General features: G+C 46.7%; 1 protein-coding gene across 5 annotated transcripts in view; it reads right to left on the reverse strand.

Moving 5' to 3' along the window:
* Window positions 1-21,874, reverse strand: part of EFR3B (EFR3 homolog B) — a 113,231-nt gene that overhangs the window by 37,756 nt on the left and 53,601 nt on the right. For 2 of the 5 annotated variants that reach the window (XM_055254198.2, XM_055254200.2), the window contains one exon: window positions 13,643-13,793. The exons of 1 other annotated variant lie outside the window; for it this stretch is intronic. In XM_055254198.2, the coding sequence (XP_055110173.1) occupies window positions 13,643-13,793 (151 nt within the window). Of the gene's footprint in view, window positions 1-13,642; window positions 13,794-18,522; window positions 18,583-18,624; window positions 18,654-21,874 lie in introns of those variants that run through there. 2 more of the 5 variants (XM_055254202.2, XM_055254201.2) reach the window with 2 other exon arrangements.

The raw sequence follows: 21,874 nt of genomic DNA on the forward strand, positions 1-21,874 counted from the left end.
CTCAACTAAAAATGCAAAATTAGCCAGGCTTGGTGGCAGGCACCTGTAATCCCAGCTACTTTGGGAGGCTGAGGCAAGAGAATCGCTTGAACCCAGGAGGTGGAGGTTGTAGTGAGCCGAGATCACACCACCGCACTCCAGCCTGGGCGATAGAGCGAGACTCCATCTCAAACAAAAACAAAAAACAAAAACAACGATAACAAAAATTGAAGTCCATTTTTAAAGTTTGCCATTTCAGTTCAGTAGGTCTTGATCGGCATCCTGGGCAGCTGGATTCCTCCTGCACCAGGGTGTTGCACATTTGCAGTTCTAAAAAGGGACTTAATTTCAACTGAGTCCTGCAGAGAAGCAACAGTCATGAACTAAATGAAGTTAAATTACTAAATATTTAATATGATTCTTACAGGGTTTTTGTTTGTTGTTGTTGTTGTTGTTGTTTTTGAGACGCAGTCTTGCTCTGTCGCCAGGCTGGAATGCAGTGGCATGATCTTGGCTCACTACAACCTCCACCTCCTGGGTTCAAGCAATTCTCCTGCCTCAGCCTCCCAAAAAGCTAGGATTACAGGTGCCCGCCACCACACCTGGATACTTTTTGTATTTTTAGTAGAGACAGGGTTTTGCCATGTTGACCAGGCTGGTCTCAAACTCCTGGTCTCAAGCAATCTAGCTGCCTTGGCCTCCCAAAGTGCTGGGATTACAGGCATGAGCCACCACACCTGGCCTGTCTCCTTTTCTTTAAAATGTATCTGTCACCTCCTAGGAACATGAATAAAGTAGAGTCGATTCAGAAAAGCTCCCTGAGCTCCTGGAGTAACAGGAACTGTGTGAACTCAAGGCATATTATTAGTAAGGTTCTTATTCTAAGAGGCTTAGACTTTTTATGACCCTACAGGATTCAGCACCACACAATCATTGAACAGCAGTGTTTGCTGGGGCAATGTACAAATACATTCCACTCACCACTTAAAAAACAGCACGCCATTCTTAACATGCCTGGGACTCCACTCACTGTTCTTTCCCATCCCACTTGATTAGAAAAACACATTTCAGATATGGTTGTAGTAAAGCTTGTTTGCTTTCATTTAACCCATGCCTTGTTCTGTTGGAAGCCTTCAAAATATCCAAAAGACATCACAAAGCCCGAGTTCCAGAAGAGGCTATTCATAGACATAGGAATTTTCATCAGGAATGGTGAGGCCAGGCCCAGTTAATACCTACAGTCTAAGTAATAACAACAGTAAATATTTCTGTGGCACTCGCTGCTTAACACATCAGTGTTAGCTGTCTCTGTGTTGTCTCTGCCTCAGTTTTGACATCATCTTCTCCTCTGTGTATCAAATCTCCCTCTGCTTATCTCTAATAAAATGCTTGTGATTTCATTTAGACCCACCTGGAAAATCCAAGATAATCTCCCAATCTCAAATTAAGTGAGTCCTTAAGTTAATCACAGCTGCCAAGACCCTGTTTCCATATAAGGTTACATGCAGAGGTTCCAGGGATTAAGATGGAGACACCTATTGATGCATCATTTTCCAGCTGATCACAACATCCATTATCTGATACAATTTTCAGCAAACTAGTGAGTTTAGCAGAACATGTGTTGCTCCCATTACAGAGATGAAAAAACTGAGGCTTAAAGGGAGCAAGTGAATTATTTCAGCTCAACCTGCTTGTGACAGGTGGAGCTGAGCCTCAGGCTTGGGAATTCTCACACTGGGTCCCATGATCTTAGCTCTTTACATTTTAATGTGTATCAGAACTACCCAGGGAGCTTGTTTAAAATGCAGATTTCTGAGCCACTCCAGCCTACTGCTATCCTACTGAACAGACTCTCTAGGGGTAGGGCTTAGGTATCTGCATTTTCTTTTCTTTTCTTTCCTTTTTTTTTTTTTTTTTTTTTTGAGACAGTATCTCACTCCTGTCGCCCAGGCTGGAGTGCAGAGGCATGATCACGGCTCACTGCAGCCTTGACTTCCTGGACTCAGGCGATTCTCCCACTTCTGCCTCCCGAGTAGCTGGAACTACAGGTATGTGCCGCAACGTCCAGCTAATTTTTTATTTTGTATAGATGGGGTTTCAGTGTTGCCCAGGCTGGTCTCGAATTCCTGGGCTCAAGTGATCCACCCACCTTGGTTTCCCAAAGTGCTGGGATTATAGGCGTGAGCCACTGTGCCCAGCCAGGTATCTGCATCCTTAAGTGCCCGCTCCCCCTATTCTGGGGCAGGGGATCTACAGGTCGCATGTACTTGGCCCAGGGTAAACTGGTCCCACAGCTATAGAAATGTTCTGAGGCAGGGTCGGGGGAAGAAAGCTCTCGCAGAACCTTGGGAAAAGCTGGGGAAGCATGTTCTTGGTCAGGGAGGCCCATCAAGGCTGGATGGATGGACAGCCACTTCCTCTGAAAGGGAGAACTGGGGTGGTTCGGGCTTGAACCAAGGGTAGCATGGCTCCATCTCTGGAGCACACTGTTTGCCCTCTGGGGCCCAGGACTGCCTAAGAGGTTGCAGACTTGAGGCTCAGGCTGTTGACCATTCCATTCCCTCGGGCTGCCAGGACTCTTGCTCTGTTAGATATTGTAGTGAGACTGCACTTAATGCCAGTCCCCGATCTCCCGTGGAGAAAGTGTGTGCAACAGGACTATCTAATCAAATAAGCACCTTTTTGGTACCAGGATCTCAAGCCTCCTTAGGATCCTTTGGTTTGATAGCTTGTGGGGAGGCGCTTCCCTTCCCTGAGGCTGGAAGTATGAAAGCACAGTCACAGCAGCCCAGCTAGGTCACCTGGTCAGGGAGTGCTGGCCATGGGTCCCTGATGGGGCAGCTTCTACAGAGCCCACCCTATGTGGCTCCTGAATCTTCCAGGGGTTGACACGAGGGGGCCAAGCTGGAAATTTTGGTGACAGTGATTCAGAGGGTCTGATGGGGTTTTTCCCGGGGGCCCTAGTCAAAGGACCACACCTATTGTGGAAGTCCACCTCGCAATGTGCCAATGTCTGGCTGAGATGAGGTTGGGAATCTCGGGTTTTAGAGTGAGTAAGGCCTTTTCCCTCTTAAAGGGGCAGTGTAGTGTTATGATTACAAGAAGGGGTTTGCAGCCAGACCACATATTTGAATCCTAATTATTAGTAGGGTGATCTGGGACAAGCTTGTCTCAGCTTACTTAAAGCTCCCTGTGCCTCAGTTTCCCTGTCTTTCAAACAGGGGTAACCCAAGCACCTGCCTTGTCGGCTTGGTATGACCAGAACTCTACCTGCCTCACCTGTCACAGTTAGGCACTGCCTCCTCATTTTCTCCCCCAGTGCATTTTTGGCCTGTCATCAATACTCCATGAATTTCCACTGGGCCCATTTACCTGTGTGACTGGTCACTATTTCTTTTTTTTGAGACGGAGTCTCGCTCTGTCGGCCCAGGCTGGAGTGCAGTGGCGCGATCTTGGCTCACTGCAAGCTCCGCCTCCCAGGTTTACGCCATTCTCCTGCCTCAGCCTCCCGAGTAGCTGGGACTACAGGTGCCCACGACCACGCCCGGCTAATTTTTTGTATTTTTAGTAGAGATGGGGTTTCACCATGTTAGCCGGGCTGGTCTCGATGTCCTGACCTTGTGATCTGCCCGCCTCGGCCTCCCAAAGTGCTGGGATTACAGGCGTGAGCCACCATGCCCGGCCTGGTCACTATTTCTTTAAATGCATAATACGGCAGGAACTTCTTGTTTCACCCCTACAATTGTGAATTCAGACTTTACAGATGACTTTTATTAAAATGCGAGTTCTAATGCATGAGATCATGAAAGATCATGGTTTTTTGTTTGGTTGGTTATTTGGTTTTTGTTTTTTTGTCTTTTTTTGTTTTTAAGATATAGCAATGATGAGGAAAGTCGCCATAGCAACAAACTGAAGATTTCTAACATGTGACATCTCAAAGGCGAGGGGCACTGCCAGGGCCATCCTTTCAAGATCAAAGTTTCAGCTTTTTATACACAACAAAAGGCGCCAAGCTTGCTGGAGTGATCACCCACCCTGTAGTATAGGCAGCCAGGGGGCAAAATGATGTGAAAACTGAGGGTTACTAAGGGTCAATAGAGAGCAAAAGCTCCAAAGACTGGCCTTGCAGGAACAGCTCTCCCCCGGTCTTATCACAGGCCAAGTCTCTCCAAACAGAAGACAGCCATTCCCTCTTCTATAGGTGGCCTTCTGAACCAACCAACTTCCTGCTGTCAGTGACAGAACTATAGTTAAAAATATTGGGCATACATAAAACCCAACTCTCTCAGTTCAAGGACTGAAGACCTTTTTGCTGCATTTACCTACACAGAGAGAAAGGAGAACTGCTTCTTTGCTTCACTAGACTTAATCTGGGTAGAAAAATCAGCACCAAAAAACACTGCCCAAATTTAAGAAAAGTCCTAGCTGGAAAGCAGATCTTGCCAACACATGGTTTTGAGTTTACCGTTGCCTGTCCCTTTCTCCCCACTGCCCTTGTTTATAGCAATTCCCTGGAGCAGTTTTCACTGTAGCCAGAGGCACAGTCCATCCCATCTTAACTTGATCGTGTCCTGCCAACCTCCTGACTACCAGCCGAGGCATAGTAATTCCCCAGATGTATGACATACTCTCCTGTTCACCCACATTACACAGTCCCTCCTTCAAGACTCTTTGCAAAACTGGCTGTGGTTTTAAGGACTCCTGGGAAAGTCTAGTCCTTGCTGGCCCCAGGACGCCATCCCTGCTGGCCCCGGGCAGCCCCATTTGCTGGACTCCAAGGACTGCACTCAGGAAGCACAGACCTTGGGGAACACCAGCTGGCCGCCTCTGCTCTCACAGCCTTTCCCTTGCTGGGACTGAGCTCCATGCCTTGGGCCGTTCCACTACCCTTGCAGTTCTGACCTCACCTGACTTCACAGAACCCACCTCTGGCCTGCTGGTCTCCAGCAGTGCTGATTTTTGAACCAAAGTGCTGAAAATTGGGGCATATCCAGTCTACAGATGACAGTTAAAACCACAAGAGTTGATGAAATTGTCCAGGGGCAGCATATCCAGTGAGAAGAGGGTAGAGCACAGAGCCTTGGAGACCACAGACACTCAGGGAGATGAGGAAAGAGAGAATTATTTGAAGGACACTGTCTTGGCTTCCTGTGGCTGCTGTAACAAGTTACCACAATTTAGTGGCTTAAAACAGCACATGCTTATTATCTGAGTTCTGGAGCTCAGAAGTCTACAATAGTTCTGCATGGCCCTATTCCTTCTGGGGGTTCTAGGGAGCATCCATTTCCTCAGACTTTCCAGCTTCCAGAAGCCACCTCCATCCTTTGGCTTGTGCCCCCTTCTTCATCTTCAAAGCCAGCAGCAGGGCGTCTTCAGATCTCTTTGTCTCTGTCCCTCTGCTTCCATCATCATGTCCCCTTCTGTCCGACTCTGATCCTCCTGTGTCCCTCTTATAATGACCCTTGAGATTATATCAGGCCCACCTGGATTATCCAGGATAATCTCCCCCAGCTCGAGATTCTTAACTTGATCATATCTGCGAAGTCCCTTTTGTCATATAAGGTGGCATTCACAGGTTCCAGGGATTAGGACATAGGCAACCGTGGGATGGGGGCATCATTCAGCCTACCACAGAAACTAAGCAGGGCAAGTCCGGTGGGAAGAGTTGGAGTGACAGGCCTGAGGAAGCCAAGGGAGTGTGAAGAAGGGTGCGATCCCCGGGGGACATGGGCGCGATCCCAGGGAGAAATGGGCGCAATCCCCAGGGGGAAATGGGCGCGATCCCAGGGAGAAATGGGCGCGATCCCCAGGGGGAAATGGGCGCGATCCCAGGGAGAAATGGGCGCGATCCCCAGGGGGAAATGGGCGCGATCCCCAGGAGGAAATGGGTGCGATCCCAGGGAGAAATGGCCGCGATCCCAGGGGGAAATGGATGCGATCCCAGGGGGAAATGGATGCGATCCCAGGGGGAAATTGATGCAATCCCAGGGAGAAATGGGCGCGATCCCCAGGAGGAAATGGGTGCAATCCCAGGGAGAAATGGCCGCAATCCCAGGGGGAAATGGATGCAATCCCAGGGAGAAATGGGCGCGATCCCCAGGGGGAAATGGGTGCGATCCCAGGGAGAAATGGGTGCGATCCCAGGAAGAAATGCCACCAAAAGATAAAAACATGAGAGGCAAGGTGGGTGGGGAGTGGGTTATTTTCATGGTTTCCACAGATTCTAACTGCAAAGATAAAAATGTAATTTTACAATGGAGAGGGGTGGCTGGCACACCCTAGGCCGGGATCACACTTGGCGTCTATAAAGGTGGGACACAGACATTTGTGCCTCCTGCTGTGATACCCGGTATAGCAACCCAAAACCCCCATTAAGTATTATAGCCAAAAGTAGTTACCTGCATCCAATCAAACCTTCAGATCTAATTCCAGTTTGCAGGAAATACAAGAGACAGGAGAGTCAGATAAGTGACACCGCAGCAAAGAACCAGACAAATCCAGAATGGGGGGCATTCTACAAAGCAACTGACCTGCCCTCTTCAAAAAGTCAATGTCATGAATAAAAGAGGGGCAGAGAGAGAGGTTGGGAAGCTGCTAAGAGAGGTAAGGGACGTAGAAAACAGAGAAATAGTCTTTACTAAGTTCTGATTTGAAAAAGGATAGCAATGTAGACAATGGGGGACAATTAGGGAAATCTGGATTTGGATGACATATTAAAATAAGATCAGGGAATGACTTGATTTTCTCAGGCAAGCTAATGGCATTTTGTAGTTATGCAGGAGAATGTAATTTTTTTGTTTTTCTCTTGTTTATTAATATAATTTATTTCTACACTGCAAGAGACTTGAACTTGTGTTTAGATTGAGGGAAGGAATCAAAGCAAGGCAAAGGGTGGAGATGGGGAGGGGGCAGAAAGAATGGACCCAGGGAGGCTCCGGAAGGGCTGGGAACCCTTTGGAGAGGAAGAAGATGGACACAGGAAGTGGAAGAAGCCCCCTGGGACAGCTCCCATTTCCTGAGTGGGAGAAGAAGGGAAAGGCATCTTGAGACTGAAGAAGCTGATTTGGGAGGGGAGTTTAGGGGAAAATGGAAGGTTTGTAAGGACCACTTGGAGGACGTGAGAGGAGGCTGCCTGGAAGCCCAGGTAAATTCCTAACGCACGTATGTGTAGAGGCCCCAATCCACAGGCCGTGTGGTTTTCTGAAGTGGGGGCATTAGGGTAGAGAAGGCCGGGTGGCTGTGCAGGCCCCAGGAGGGTAAGGCAGGTGGACAGAGGGTGTCCTGAGGGCCCGGGAGGGTGGCAGAGGAAGGGAGTCTCAGCAAGAGCCGGAGCTTGGAGCGAAATGAGGAGACCCAGGGAGGTGAGATCTCATGAGGGGCAGGGGAGCAAGGGAGCAAGATGGGGGGGAACAGGGTGCTGCACAGCCTGAGTCACAAGGAGGGACGTCTCCAGGATTCCCATGACCCTGGCCTGCCGCAGGAGAGCCGCCCTCCCCCTCACCTGCTGGGTGACTCGCTTTGCACCAGCCTCCAAGTGGGCTTGGTTTGAGGTTGTGGCACAGTAAAAGCATAAATGCCTGTGTGCTATTGACTCTGGGTTACTCAGAGTACAACTTTTAAAAAAATTGAAGTAAAATTCACGTAACATAAAATTAGCCATTTTAAAGTGCCCAATTCCGTGGCATTGAATCCATTCACAATGTTCTGCAACCAAAACATTTTCCTCACCCCAAAAGGAAACCCTATACCCACTCAGCAGTCCCTCCCCGTTCCTCTCTCCCCCTTCACCTGGCAAACACAAATCTACTTCCTGTCTCTACGGGTTTACCTAATTGAATATCTCATATAAATGGGACGATAAATATGTGACCTTTTGGGTTGTTTCTACCTTTCAGCTCTTGTGAATAATGTTGCTATGAACAATTGTATACAACTATTTGTTTGAGAACCTGTTGTTAATTATTTTGGGTATATACCCAGTGGAATTGCTGGGCCATATAATTCCATATGTTGGACCTTTTGAGGAAGCACCAAACTATTTTCCATAGGCGCTGCACCATTTTACATTTCCACCAGCAATGTATGATGGTTCCGGTTTCCACACATCCTTGCAAACATTTGCCGTCTTTTGTGTGTGGGACTGTGTTTTTAACTGCCATCTTAGTGGGTGTGCAGTGGTGTCTTCTTGTGGTTTTGATTTGTATTTCCTTAATGATTAGCGATGTTAAGGATCTTTTCATGTGCTTCTTGCCATTTGTATATCTTTTTTGGGAAAATGTCTATGAGAGTTCTTTGCCCGTTTTTAATTGGGTTGTTTTTTTGTTGTTAAGTCTTCAGAATTATTTGTGTATTCTGGTTATTGAACCCTTATTTGATATATGATTGGTAAATATTTTCTCCTATTCTGTGGGTTATCTTTTTACTATCTTGATTGTGTCCTTTGGTGCATACAAGTTTTAATTTTTTTTTTTGAGACAAAGTCTTACTTTGTCATCCAGGATGGAGTGCAGTGGAGCGATCTCGGCTCACTAAAACCTTCGCATCCTGGGTTCAAGCAATTCTCCCACCTCAGCCTCCCAAGTAGCTGGGATTACAGGCATGCACCACCACACCCCGGCTGAATTTTGTATTTTTAATAGAGATGGGGTTTCATAATGTTGGCCAGGCTGGTCTGGAACTCCTGACCTCAAGTGATCCACCCACCTCGGCCTCCCAAAGTGCTGGGATTATAAATGTAAGCCACTGTGCCCAGACAAAGTTTTAAATTTTGATGAAATCCAATTTATCTATGTTGTTTCTATAGTAGCTTTTGCTTTTGATATCATATATAAAAATCCATTGCCAAGTCCAAGATCATAAAGACTTATCCCTATAGTTTCTTCTAAGAGCCTTATAGTTTTAGCTCTTACATTTAGGGCTTTCATCTATTTTGAGATAATTTTTGTGTCTGGTGTGAGAGAGAAGTGAAAGTATAAACTTTCAATCTATGAATCTTCATAATATTTTACCGTTTGTATACATTAGACTAATATATTAGATTGTTTATGTAGAGAATCGCGGCATCATCAGATTTAATATTTTTAGTTTATCATTAGTAAGTGCCCTTAAAAAGTCAGGATATGTGGTGATTGACACTGTCCCCAAGACATGCATCTGGACCCAGCATGTAATGAGGCAGGTGTGCAGAAGTGAATCCCCAGTGAGTAAGGAGCTTAGCTGGCCCTGCCTCCCCATCTTCTCCCAGCTTTTCCACTCCCTCATCATGATCCAAAGCCCAGGTATTCTCATTAAGGGCTGGAAAGCATCACTTAAATTTTCGCTGGGCACGGTGGTTCACACCTGTAATCCCAGCACTTTGGGAGGCTGAGGCAGGTAGGTCACTTGAGGTCAGGAGTTTGAGAAGAGCCTGGCCAAAATGGTGAAACCCCGTCTCTACTAAAAATACAAAAACTAGACAGGCATGGTGGTGCACACGTGTAATCCCAGCTACTTGGGAGGCTGAGGCAGGAGAATCGCTTGAACCCAGGAGGTGGAGTTTGCAGCAAGCCAAGATCGCACCACTGCACTCCAGACTGGGCAACAGAGGGAGACCCCATCTCAAAAAAAAAAAAAAAGAAGAAGTAGAAGAAGAAAGTAAAAAAAAAAATCACTTACATTTTTTAAATTGTACTTTACTGCATGTAATGTACAGGAGTGTTATTAGCAAATTTGGATTTTGTGACAAGTCTCTGGACAACTTCATCCTTGGGGTGATCAAGCCCAAGCTGTATGAATATCTATCTGGAATGAGGGAAGCAAGGGAGGGATACGGAGAGGGACAGAAGAAAGAAAGAATAAAAGAAGGAAAGGAGGGAAGGAATCCTACACAGGCTTAAGACTAGAATGGGTCAGTAGTTCCCAGACCTAAATGGCATCATGTGGGAAGCAAAACTATAGAGACTCCCGGGTCTCCTCTCCAGAGATGGAGGTCTGGTTGTCTGGTTCAGCCCTGGGAATCGGTAGGTTTCCAAAGCTCATTGGTCTGAGTTGGGGACCTTGAAGGGGGTATGGTTTCCGAAGAGACTCTACAGAGGGGATATTTGTGCTATGCCAATTGAGGGAGCAAAACCAGGTCTGAGGGAAAAGCTACAGGAAGGCAGAGTGGGCTCAGGGTGAGGCTTTTTCTTGACTTCTCACCCACAAGGCCGGGGGCTGCCTTGTAATAGACTAAGTCTGGTAATGGGGGGCATCTGCACAGAGGCTGGGTGCCACACTTTGGAATCTAGGGCCCAATGAGGGGCTTCTGACCTTGCCACCCCTAGATTCTAGGGAGAATATTAATAGATGCACAGGGGCCAGAAGAATCACTGTGTAAAGCCAGTGCTCTAGCTGTGTGAGCACAGACAAATCATCTCACTTCTTGGGGTCCCATCTCTACACTGAGAAATCCAACAAAACAAGGGGTTATGATGAGCTTGATTTGTTTTGCTTTCTCTTCCTTTTTCTCCTTCCCTTTCTTTTGATTTCCTGGCAGCAAAACCTTTTATCCAAATAAAATGCTGCGAACTTCCATACAAACAATGAAAAGGACTGGGCGTGGTAGCTCACACCTGTAATCTCAGCACTTTGGGAGGCCAAGGCAGGTGGATCACTTGAGGTCAGGAGTTCGAGACCAGCCTGGCCAACACAGCAAAACCCTGTCTCTACCAAAAATACAAAAATTAACTGGGGCCAGACACTGTAGCTCACGCCTGTAATCCCAGCACTTTGGGAGGCCAAGGCAGTCAGATCACTTGACATCAGGAGTTCAAGACCAGCCTGACCAACATGGTGAAACCCTGTCTCTACTAAAAATTAGTTGGGTGTGGTGGCGGGCGCCTGTAATCCCAGTTACTCGGGAGGCTTTGGCCGGAGAATCACTTGAACCTGGGAGGTGGAGGTTGCAGTGAGCCGAGATTGTGCCACTGCATTCCAGTCTGGGCAACAGAGTAAGACTCTGTCTCAAAAAAAAAAAAAATTAGCTGGGCATGGTGGCTCACACCTCTAATGCTAGCTACTGGAGAGGCTGAAGTAGAAGAAACACTTGAACCTCAGAGGCGGAGGTTGCAGTGAGCTGAGATCACACCAGTACACTCCATCCTGAGTGGCAGAGCAAGGCTCTGCCTCAAAAAACAAAAACAAAAAAAACTCCAGAGCTGGCTATTGGATGAAGTAGCAGTAAAGGGCCTAGAGACTTCTATTCCTCCTCCCCCAGGCCCCCTTTCCCCCGACAAAGCCCTGAATCCCTGTGAAGACCCGTTTGGAACTCCTGGTCTGGACTCTAAGATAATGTCACGCACTAGCACGCTGGCAGGTCTAAAATGATGAGGAGCAAAAGGACACCCTTCTCAGGAAGGCTCAAGAAGGTCTGGGCTCCGAGAGCCGGAAAGAGCATCAGACAGGGAGAGCAAGAGAAAAGGCTGCCTTCCAAGTTGCACTCTGGAGCTACTGCAAATATTTGACTTAACTCACTGACAATAGCTTGTCCTTATATCATCTTCATTGTCTGCAGCACAGCAATCATTGGTCAACTTGCTCTCTGGCTGACGCGATGATTGACTGCGATGGGGAATTTGCAGGACACTGAATTTTTCAGGCTGTAGCTGACAAAACACCTACCCTGGGCTATGATTTCCTGTGGGGGAAGCTAGAGCTGGCGGCCACCTGCTTCCAGTGGCCCCCATGGATGCACGGTAGCTGGTTCATTTTCCATTCAGATGTTCTCTTCTAGGCTGTAGTTATCTTAAACAGGACAACTAAAACAGTATCTGAAGCTGTTGCCAGGGTAACTTGACAAAGGACTTTCCCCTCAGTTAGTATGTGTGTAATGTGTCAAAGGCAGCTGGCTCCCAGGGAGAGGAAAGAGAAGGGAATCTGTATAGGTTGCTACTCTTGGTCCTTGGAAGGAAAGTTGGAAGACTCTCTTCTGGTTAAATCAACTTATGTAGAACAGGAAAGCAGCTCTGACCCATGCCATAAAAATTCAGATTGAGGGCTGGGTGTGGTGGCTCACCCCAGTAATTCCAGCACTTTGGGAGGCTGAGGCGGGTGAATCACTTGAGCCCAGGAGTTTAAGACCAGTCTGGACAACATGGTGAAACCCCGTCTCTTCTAAAAACACAAATATTAGCCAAGTGTGGTGGTGCATGCCTGTAATCCCAGCTACTTGGGAGGCTGAAGCAAGAGAATTACTTGAACCCAGGAGGCGGAGGTTGCAGTGAACCGAGATTGTGCCACTGCACTCCAGCCTAGGTGACAGAGCGAGGCTCAGTCTAAAAAAATAAAATAAAATAAAAAAATAAAAATTCAGGTTGGGAGGCTAAGGGGCAAACCTTAAACTTTTGTGATACCTGCGGATAGATAAAAGCTTCACTTAAGATCTGTAAAATAGTTGTATCTAAGCTGCATGAAGACCTGGAGCTTAAAGTATGTCCAGAAGGGGAAGGAATGGGAGAGACAGCAAGATATTAAAGACAACCAGGGCATGGGAGTATGTTTAAATGCACACAAGAAGCAGGGAGTTTCTGACATATCTGATAGCTCTTCTCTAACAAAATCATACTCTCCCACGACCACAGCCACTTGCACTGAGACAGGCATTAGCTTGGAGGACTAACAGAGACCAAGCTGAACCTACTCATGGTACCGAAGAAAAGACTGAGGCCCATAAAAGGTAACCTGCTTGACGCTTCACAGCGAGGGAAGGGCAGAACTAAGCCAGAAGCCCCGTGTCCTGCTTCCCCGTGGTCTTTCCACTGATCTGGTACCTTTGTCCTGGGGACATCACTTTACTGTATCTTTGAAAGAGGCATAACCTGGACAGCTTTCAAGATATGCTCCCATAGCGTGCTGAGTGGTGAGGGCCCTGGGCTCTTCCTGCCCTCCAAAGAAAGCCTCTGTTTCCATGGATTTTTATATCTGTTGGGGGCCCCACTTAAAATTATTTGAGTGGAAAAATTCTACTAGTAAAAACAGTTTGGAGATCATCAATCTAAGGCTAAACACATTAGATGGTGTTAATGGTTGCACAACTTTGTGAATACACTAAAATCACGTTTTTTTTGTTGTTGTTTGTTTTTTGAGATGGAGTCTCTGTCACTTAGGCTGGAGTGCAGTGGCATGATCTCGACTCACCGCAACCTCTGCTTCCTGGATTCAAGTGATTTTCCTGCCTCAGCCTCCCAAGTAGCTGGGATCGGATTACAGGTGTGTGCCACTACACCCAGCTAATTTTTTTTTGTATTTTTAGTAGAGATGGGGTTTTGCCATGTTGGCCAGGCTGGTCTCAAACTCCTTACCTCAAGTGATCCACCTGCCTTGGTCTCCCAAAGTGCTGGTATTACAAGTGTGAGCCACTGTACCTGGCCACCACGGGGTTTAAAATGGGATGCTTGAAAGTAGTAAATTTTATGTTTAAAAATTATTTTATTATATATCTATATAAATTATATATTTGTTTAAATTAAAACATGAAAGGGCCCTTTGTTCACACAAAGGGAGACCCTAAAACAAGGAGTGTGTCACACTTAGGGTTGGGAACCAAGTAGGAACAGAACATGACAGTGCCGACCCCGACGTCTCCCTCTCCCCTGCCAACCCCCAGGATGCGGCTAGGAGACCTGGAGCCCCCTGGGCCGCTCCTTACCGAGTTGGTGCCGAGGATCTGCAGGTTGGGTTTCTCCGACTCCAGCAGCTTGGCCACCATCTTGAGAAAGCTCTCCACGAAGAGGTTGATGCTCTGGCAGTGGCAGGCCATGAGCAGCTGGTCCAAAGCCTCCATAGCAATGCACACGTACCTGGAGAGGGCAGCACACGCCATCACTGGCCGCGCCCCTGCCACCCCATGGCCCAACCGGGACATGCAAGGTATCAGTGTGGTGACCTGGGCAATGCAGCATCCAGGTAATGAGGCTCCCCCACAGGCTGCCAACGTCTGGATAGCCTTTCCAACAAGTGTCTGCTCCAGCCCAGAACTGAGTCAGAATGAATTAGGGCTGGAAGGAAGCCTAGAGACCAACTCATCCAGCCCCTCCTTTTACAGATTAAGAACAGGAGTACGGATGAGATAGAGCATTTCATGAGTCAACACAAAGAGCAAGATTGATGCTCACAATAGCAAACTCTAAGTCTAAACTCTATGAGGTTGGGGAGTTATCCAATCCAAGTCAAGAAGTGTTTATTGAGTGCCCACTGTGGAAAGGCTCTGTCCTAGACAGTGCAGGGGGTGTAAGGATGAAGAAGGCAGTCATTCAACTTAATGAGCTGAGATAAATACACAGATATTCCTTTAAAGAGAAAATAAATCCTACAAGAAAATCATGCATGATGGCCCATGAGGTTTCCAAGGATGGAGAGAGATGGCTCGAGTGGGGAGGAAGTCAAGATCTTTATGAAGAATCTGAGACAGGCCTGAGGACCAGCTTTAAGGAATAGAAAATTTGCAGGTGTTGTGTTTGAAAGCCTCAGAAGTTCCATGATAAAGTACTATGCAAGCAATATGGTTGGCAGCATTACTATGTTTGGATGATACTCCTTACCTAGGGAATAAGACAGACAAGATGGGCACAGAATAATTTTTTTTCTCTCCTTATGAGGAATGTTCCCTATGTTAACTAAGTCTTTAAATTACTCAAACAATTCCTCTGAAGTCTAAAGCCTGAGTGAACAACTTCAGAAACTAGGAATACACAACATCCAATAGCAAAGAGCCAAGTCCTCTCACTAGATGACTGACAACTAGTATGGTTTGGCTCCGCATCCCCACCCACATCTCACCTTGAATTGTAATAATCCCCACGTGTCAAGGGGTGCACCAGGTGGAGAGAATTGAATCATGGGAGCAGTTTTCCCCATACTGTTCTTGTGATAGTGTGTTCTCATGAGGTCTGATGGTTTTATAAGGGGCTTCCCCCTTCGCTCAGCTCTCATTCTGTCCCCTGCTGCCATGTGAAGAGGTGACTTCCGCTACAATTTTAAGTTTCCTGAGGCCTCTCCAGCCCTGCAGAACTGTGTGAGTCAATTAAACCTCTTTTCTTTATAAATTACCCAGTCTCGGGTATTTCTTCATAGCAGCATGAGAATGGACTAATATAATGAAATAAAATGTCAACCTAAAGCCTAATAATCTCTATCCTCTATTCACAATTCTACTCTCAGGAGAAGCAAAAAAGAGGGCCATGCCATCTCCTACCTCCAGCTCCTCAACCCCTGAAAATAACAATCTCATTTGTTATTCTTGCTGTTCTCTCCTCTGCGCTAAATATACCCAAGCTCTCCCAAACTAGCCTTCACAGGACAACCCCCAATTATCTTAGTCGTCCTCTTCAATGCTTCTCATAAATCCCAAGAAAAATGCCAAGAATGAAATTCCTAATGAGAAGGAGAAAGGCACCTCTAAGCTCAAACTCCAAATTTGTTCCAAGAGTGTGACGTAACTAGTAATGTCTACATCATAAAACATACATCCTTCACTTACAAAGCATTTGCATTCTAAAGAAAGAGAGGTTTTGTTTTTTGTTTTTGTTTTGTTTTGTTTTGTTTTGAACTTCTAACAAGGAAGCTGCTGCAAACCTTTCAGAAATTATTCTGGTTAAAATCTTTACAGTTTTGGAGTTAAGTTTCCCGGGCAGAATGCTAGATGTCTCCCCTAAAATATGTCCCTTTGCCTTTCCCTGGAAATTCAGAATTTTAGCTGTGCATGTGGCTGCTCATTTGGGACTCCATTTCCCAGTCTCTCTTGCTGTGAGGTAAGACCACATGACTAAAACATTGCCATTAAAATGAGGGGAAGTGGCCAGGGCATGGTGGCTCACACCTGGAATCCCAACACTTTGGGAAGCTGAGGTGGGCAGATTACTTGAGCCAGGGGTTCAAGACAGCCTGGGCAACATGGCAAGACCCCTTCTTTATGATAAATACAAAAATTAGCCAGGCGTGGTGGTGTATGCCCGTAATCCCAGCTACTCAAAGGCTGAAGTGGGAGGATCACTTGAGCCTGAGAGGTTGAGGCTGCAGTGAGCCATGACTGAGCCACTGTACTCCAGACTGGGGGACAGGGTGAGAGCCTGTCTCAAAAATAAACAAACAAATAAATTAATTAATTAAGAGAAAGTGATGTGAACATCAGCATCTGTTGATTATAAGACACGATTGCCCTCTGTGTCCTCTCTCTCTTTTCCTCTTCCTACCAGCTGGGAAGTGGAAACAACTGGAGACCCAGAGAGGAAAGCCATGTGCTGAAGATCCCTGAATGACCTCATGGAGCAGAGCCCACTGGCCCACTCCGGACTGATGTGAGAGAGAGGAAAAGCACTTCCATATTGCTGGAGCCACTGTCTTTTGAGTTTCTTTATACTCTAAATAGCACAAGCACCTAATAATCAGGTTTGGGAGTGCTTTAGAAACCTGATGGCACAAATAAAGGTGAATTCTGAGCAATCCAAAGCAAACCAAGTGACTGATCTCATTGGAAAGGGAAGTAAGAGCTAGAAATGTTTCCTATCCTGCTAGCTGGGAGACCATTGCAAGGCTTCATGGACTCAGAGTTTAGACTCATATGCCCATTACAGGATGGTGATCCTTCTACTTGTAATGTCAAATCATGTGGAATAGAAAAGTACCCCCTGACACAAAGAAAATACAGGGGAGGCCAGGTGCAGTGGCTCACGCCTATAATCCCAGCACTTTGGGAGGCCGAGGCGGGCAGATCACGAGGTCAGGATATTGAGACCATCCTGGCTAACACAGTGAAACACCGTCTCTACTAAAAATACAAAAAATTAGCCAGGCGCGGTGGTGGGTGCCTGTAGTCCCAGCTACTCGGGAGGCTGAGGCAGGAGAATGGCGTGAACCCGGGAGGCAGAGCTTGCAGTAAGCCGAGATAGCGCCACTGCAGTCCGGCCTGGCGAAAGAGCAAGACTCTGTCTCATAAAAAAAAAAGAAAAGAAAAGAAAAGAAAATACAGGGGAGGTAAAGTAAGCAGAAAACTGTAAAGCCTAATGGGGTGCCCAGGAATCAGGTCAATGTTCCCTAAGTCAAAATAAAGTAGCAAAAGGCCTCTCTTACAAGATCACAGCAAAGCTGCCACCACGGGATTTTAAAATGTTAAAGGTGCCCAAAACTCTAAAGTCAGGTTCACATGCCGTAAATGTAATAAAGGATGAATTAAAAGATTCGTTCTTCTTTATGTCTTGATCTAAATCATATCCATCATTGAATGTTAGGCAGATACTTAAAAAAAAATTTTTTTTTGAGACAGAGTTTTGCTCTTGTTGCCTAGGCTGGAGTGCAATGGTGCAATCTCGGCTCACTGCAACCTCTGCCTCCCAGGTTCAAGCGATTCTCCTGCCTTAGCCTCCTAGGTAGCTGGGATTACAGGAGCCCACCACTATGCCTGGCTAATTTTTTGTATTTTTTGTAGAGATGGGGTTTCACCATGTTGGCCAGGCTGGTCTTGAACTCCTGACCTCAGGTGATCCACCCACCTCGGCCTCCCAAAGTGCTGGGATTACAGGTGTGAGCCACTGCACCCAGCCTATTTAAAAATTCTTGATTAGCTAGTCTTAGTCTTTTTTTTTTTTTTTAAACAAAGTTTGGGTGAACAAAAAGCACAGGGAGGATGACTATAGGACAATTTCAGGAGCTCTTTCAAGGCTACGGCACAAGGCTCTATGATACCTCGTGGGACAGCTACCCAGTTTCAGATATTGCACAGTCAGACTGCCTCAGACATGAGCTAGCTTTGCAAATCCAATCATAAAAAAAATTAACAGCAGTCATGACTTCTAAATTTTTTTTAAGACATCAGCTATTTCTTACATACCCTTGAGCTAACTTCTATACCAAGCAACCAGAAAATAAAACAGCCTTTAAATGCTGAAATTTTCTTTTCCACTTTTATAAAATGTTTATTTCTTTTATCTAGAATAGCCGCGTCAACTATTATTGAATGATTATTTAATGATATTAAATAAAAGTATTATCGAATAGTTGTCTCTGGGCCCACCCACATATGGATCAAGGTATGCTCTATCCACAGAATGTCTTCCAAATACAAAGGTAGCCTTGGCTCTTTGAGCTCCTCTGGTGAATGGGAGCCACGCCTACCATCTCTCCTTGCTCCCAGGACAGCCATTCCTGGCTCTGCAGCCTCGCCCTTCAGAGACCATCACAATCACCATCCAGGAAACCTGCTGTGCCTTGCAGACCCAGTCCCAGCATGTTTCAGGTCCACTGTGTAGAGACTGAATTCTGCAGGATTTGGGAAGCAGACTGGGCTGGAGCCCTTCCAAAGGGGACAGGCTTTCCCTGCAGAGAGACCCGGACACCTTCAGGCAGCCAAGCATGGCAGGTAGGAAATGAGGGCAGGCAGCATGGGATTCTCTTCCCTTATGAATCATCCCAGTATCCTTCTGTATGAAGGGATCTGCAGCATTTCACCATTATTACAGTGTTTACATGACGTAAAGGAAGGGGTGGGTTTGGGCAAGAGAAGAAACTCAAGGCCTCGCGAGCCCCAGGGCTTACATTACTGCTTTTCCTCTTCCTGCAAAAAATTCCAGAAATTCCTGATATGGAAAAACCATCCTTTGCAATGGAAAAAAAAAAAAAAAAAAATTGGCTACTTACCAGGAGTGGAAAGTGGAAAATTTCCATTTTGGTAGAAGGTGAAAATTATGGTAGAAGTGAAACTGAAAAGTAAAGAAGTATAAGGCCCAGTTCTTTGAACACATGATCCCTTTGTTCCTCATCTCTGATCTCAATAGTAAGGATGGAATGTTTATAATATGAACTTGAGCTTTTCAAAGCATCTTAGATAATTCAAAGTCAATGGGACCTTGGGAGCCCCGAGTCTAACGCTCTCCATGTTTGTGCTATTTTATTGTATCCTTCTCGAGTGTGTCTAATCTGTTACACACTCAAAAGGAATAGAGCCTGGGATCCCCAGGTCAGAAGGTTACTGCCAGCAGAGATCTGATCTGGGCGGGTGTCCTGGAAGGGGTCCAAAGTCATAACAGGTCTGAGAATCTGAACTGGCCTAAGAAAGGAGGAGTGGGGAGTAAAGTCTGGGAACCAGGCTTAGTTGGGGAGGAAAGGCAGATCCAGGATCAGGGATCAGGGTCAGCAGGCAGGATGAGGGAGGCAGCTTTAGTAGGGCCAGTCATCGCACAAGAATCGCTCAAGAGCAGTGGCCTGGACAAAGAACCTCTTGTTCCAGGCAGTTTGAGTGCATTTGGTCAGCCCACTCCTAGACAGAATCTTCTGGGTTTTAGGAGTCCAGAAGTAGGGAGAGAGGGCTGACCTCAGCTAAGGAAGGGAGGGATGACCCTCCTCATCTAGTAGGGGTCTGCAGTATCCCTATCTCAAGGTCAGCCATCCTCCAACCAGGTTCAGGGTCCTTCTGGTGAAATATGTATCTCTTAGGAGTGCCGCTGGGTCAGCTCCAGGGCCAGGATCCTCAGATTAGAGCTCAACCCTCTGGCATGGCTATCTCCATCCGCCAGGGCTTGGTCCTGGCTGGGTGAGAGCTCCAGGCACTGGGGATCCTGACGGCGTCTTATATGGCATTCTGCACCCGTCAATGCTCAGGGGTCACTGTCGACTGAGCGAGTCTTACCCAGCACTGCTGTTCCCTCCCCTGCTCTCCCTTAGTTTCTAGGGGACGTACTTGCATGGGAGTTGAACTGGAAGGGAAATGTAAAGAGAAGGGAAAATAGAAGGACTGCTCAGTTTTTGCTGCTCTGCACATCACTGCCCATCATATTGCACGCCCATGAACGATGGCTTGAAATTCACATCTCATCCTCTCTCTGCCCACATTTGGCTGCCCACCGCCATCCCCATGCTAAATACCTATGAGCCAGAGTCCACACACAACTGAAATGGGGTGACAATGTGGGGAGGCAGTGGGGCAGATGAGGGTGGTTCTGCCCCTGGTCCAGCATCCAAGGTTCATGTCCATATGGTCAAACCCCAAATACAGACACCTGCATCACGGCAGGGAGACACAGCCTCTCACTCTGTCTGCATGAGAATATTTTACTCTTCCAAAGCTGCCATCAGTGATGGGGAAGATAATGATGATGTATGTGGCATCGGGTACGGAAAGACAGGGAGGGCAAAGAGAGACAGAATAAGAGATCAAATCTAACAGATTTTTCTTCTCCAAATGTTTATGAACAAAGCCCTCAGTGAGGCCTTCAGGTTTTAAATACTTAGAGGCTACAATGGCTATTTTTAACAGAACGGTACTAAATTTGAATTGCAGTTGTAAGGGCAGCAGAATGATTCTAAGTGGCTCTACTGACTCTAGGACATTTTTTTTACTGAGAGAACCATCACTGCAGAGAGAGCCGGTGAAATTAGTATTAAATGTTTAATGTTGGAGCTAGCATATTAGTTTTAGGTTCAACCTAGGATAAAGTCATTTTTACTTGCTTGAGTATAATTTACAATATGTCAAGGCCCGTAATACAATCAGCATGCACAGTAGATTTGCTCTTATTCAGGATGTAACCTCATTTTATTATATGAAATGATCACAGAAACATATTGGTTTGGATCCTGCTTTTTACACCAGGGGTGGCTTGATTTAAGATTTGCTGGTGAGGCCTGTGCTTTCTAGACCTCTCCACCCCATCAGCACCATCCACATTTCACTGTAGTTCAAGACCGGCTCCGTCTTCTCCTGCCAGGAGGAAGGGGCCTTGGACGGCAGTGGGGCTGATGGGCAGCTGCAGGGGGAGGCCCATCAAAGAGGGCAAAGTGATAGAGAGCACCAGAAAGACCCACAGAGCCAGCCGGGTGGTCAGCAGTCCATGTGGAGTGGGTCTACGGCAGGTGTGGTGGGGGTGGTGGGCTTGGCTGGGTTACAGGCAGGTTGTGGAAGACCCCAGAAGTCAAGCTGAGGATGCTGGATTTTTTTCTCAAAGAGCTAGGAAAGCACAGCTTGGGGTCTATGTGTTGAAGATCATACATAGCAGTATTAACCCAGAAGGACCAGAGCAGGAAAGATGGGGAGCAGGGAGACTATGTCCAAGGCTACTGCGATCATCTGAACGAAAAGAGAGGAGCCTGGACCAGGAGAAAGGCTAGAGTAGATGAAAGTAGAGAATGGCTATAAAGGACTCTGTGGAGGCCAGGCGCGGTGGCTTGCGCCTGTAATTTTGGGAGGTCGAGGCAGGTGGATCATGAGGTCAGGAGTTCGAGACCAGCCTAACCAACATGGTGAAACACTGTCTCTACTAAAAACACAAAAATTAGCCAGGTGTGGTGGCACGTGCCTGTAGTCCCAGCTATTTAGGAGGCTGAGGCAGGAGAATCGCTTGAACCCAGGAGGCAGAAGTTGCAGTGAGCCAAGATCATGCCAATGCACTCCAGCCTGGGCGACAGAGTGAGACTCCATCTCAAAAAAAAAAAAAAAAGACTCAGTGGAGAATGGAACCAACAGGACTGAGAACCACAGCCTGAATCCACCCAACCCTCAGCCCCATGAGCAACGCCACCAGGAATATCTGAGCGTTCTCCTGACATTCGGTCTCTGAATTGTAGCATGACGGTTGGGGAGCAAACACAACGTGCCCTGCAGTTCATGTTTTTTATTGTGGAAGTAACACATCCACATAAAGAATATTTAGGAAAAACGTAGAAAAAATAGATACAAAACCAAACCACAAAACCCCAGGCACACTGTTCATAAAATGAATACTCCTAACATATTGGTACATTCTTTTTTGTTGTTGCTGTTGTTGTTGTTTTTGAGACAGGGTCTCGCTCTGTTGCCCAGGCTGGAGTGCAGTGGTGTGATCTCAGCTCACTGCAACCTCTGCCTCCTGGGTTCAAGCGATTATCCCATCTTAGCCTCCTGGGTAGCTGGGAT

The sequence above is a fragment of the Symphalangus syndactylus genome, chromosome 18, assembly GCF_028878055.3.
Source record: "Symphalangus syndactylus isolate Jambi chromosome 18, NHGRI_mSymSyn1-v2.1_pri, whole genome shotgun sequence".
In the NCBI taxonomy this organism is placed as follows: Eukaryota; Metazoa; Chordata; class Mammalia; order Primates; family Hylobatidae; genus Symphalangus; species Symphalangus syndactylus.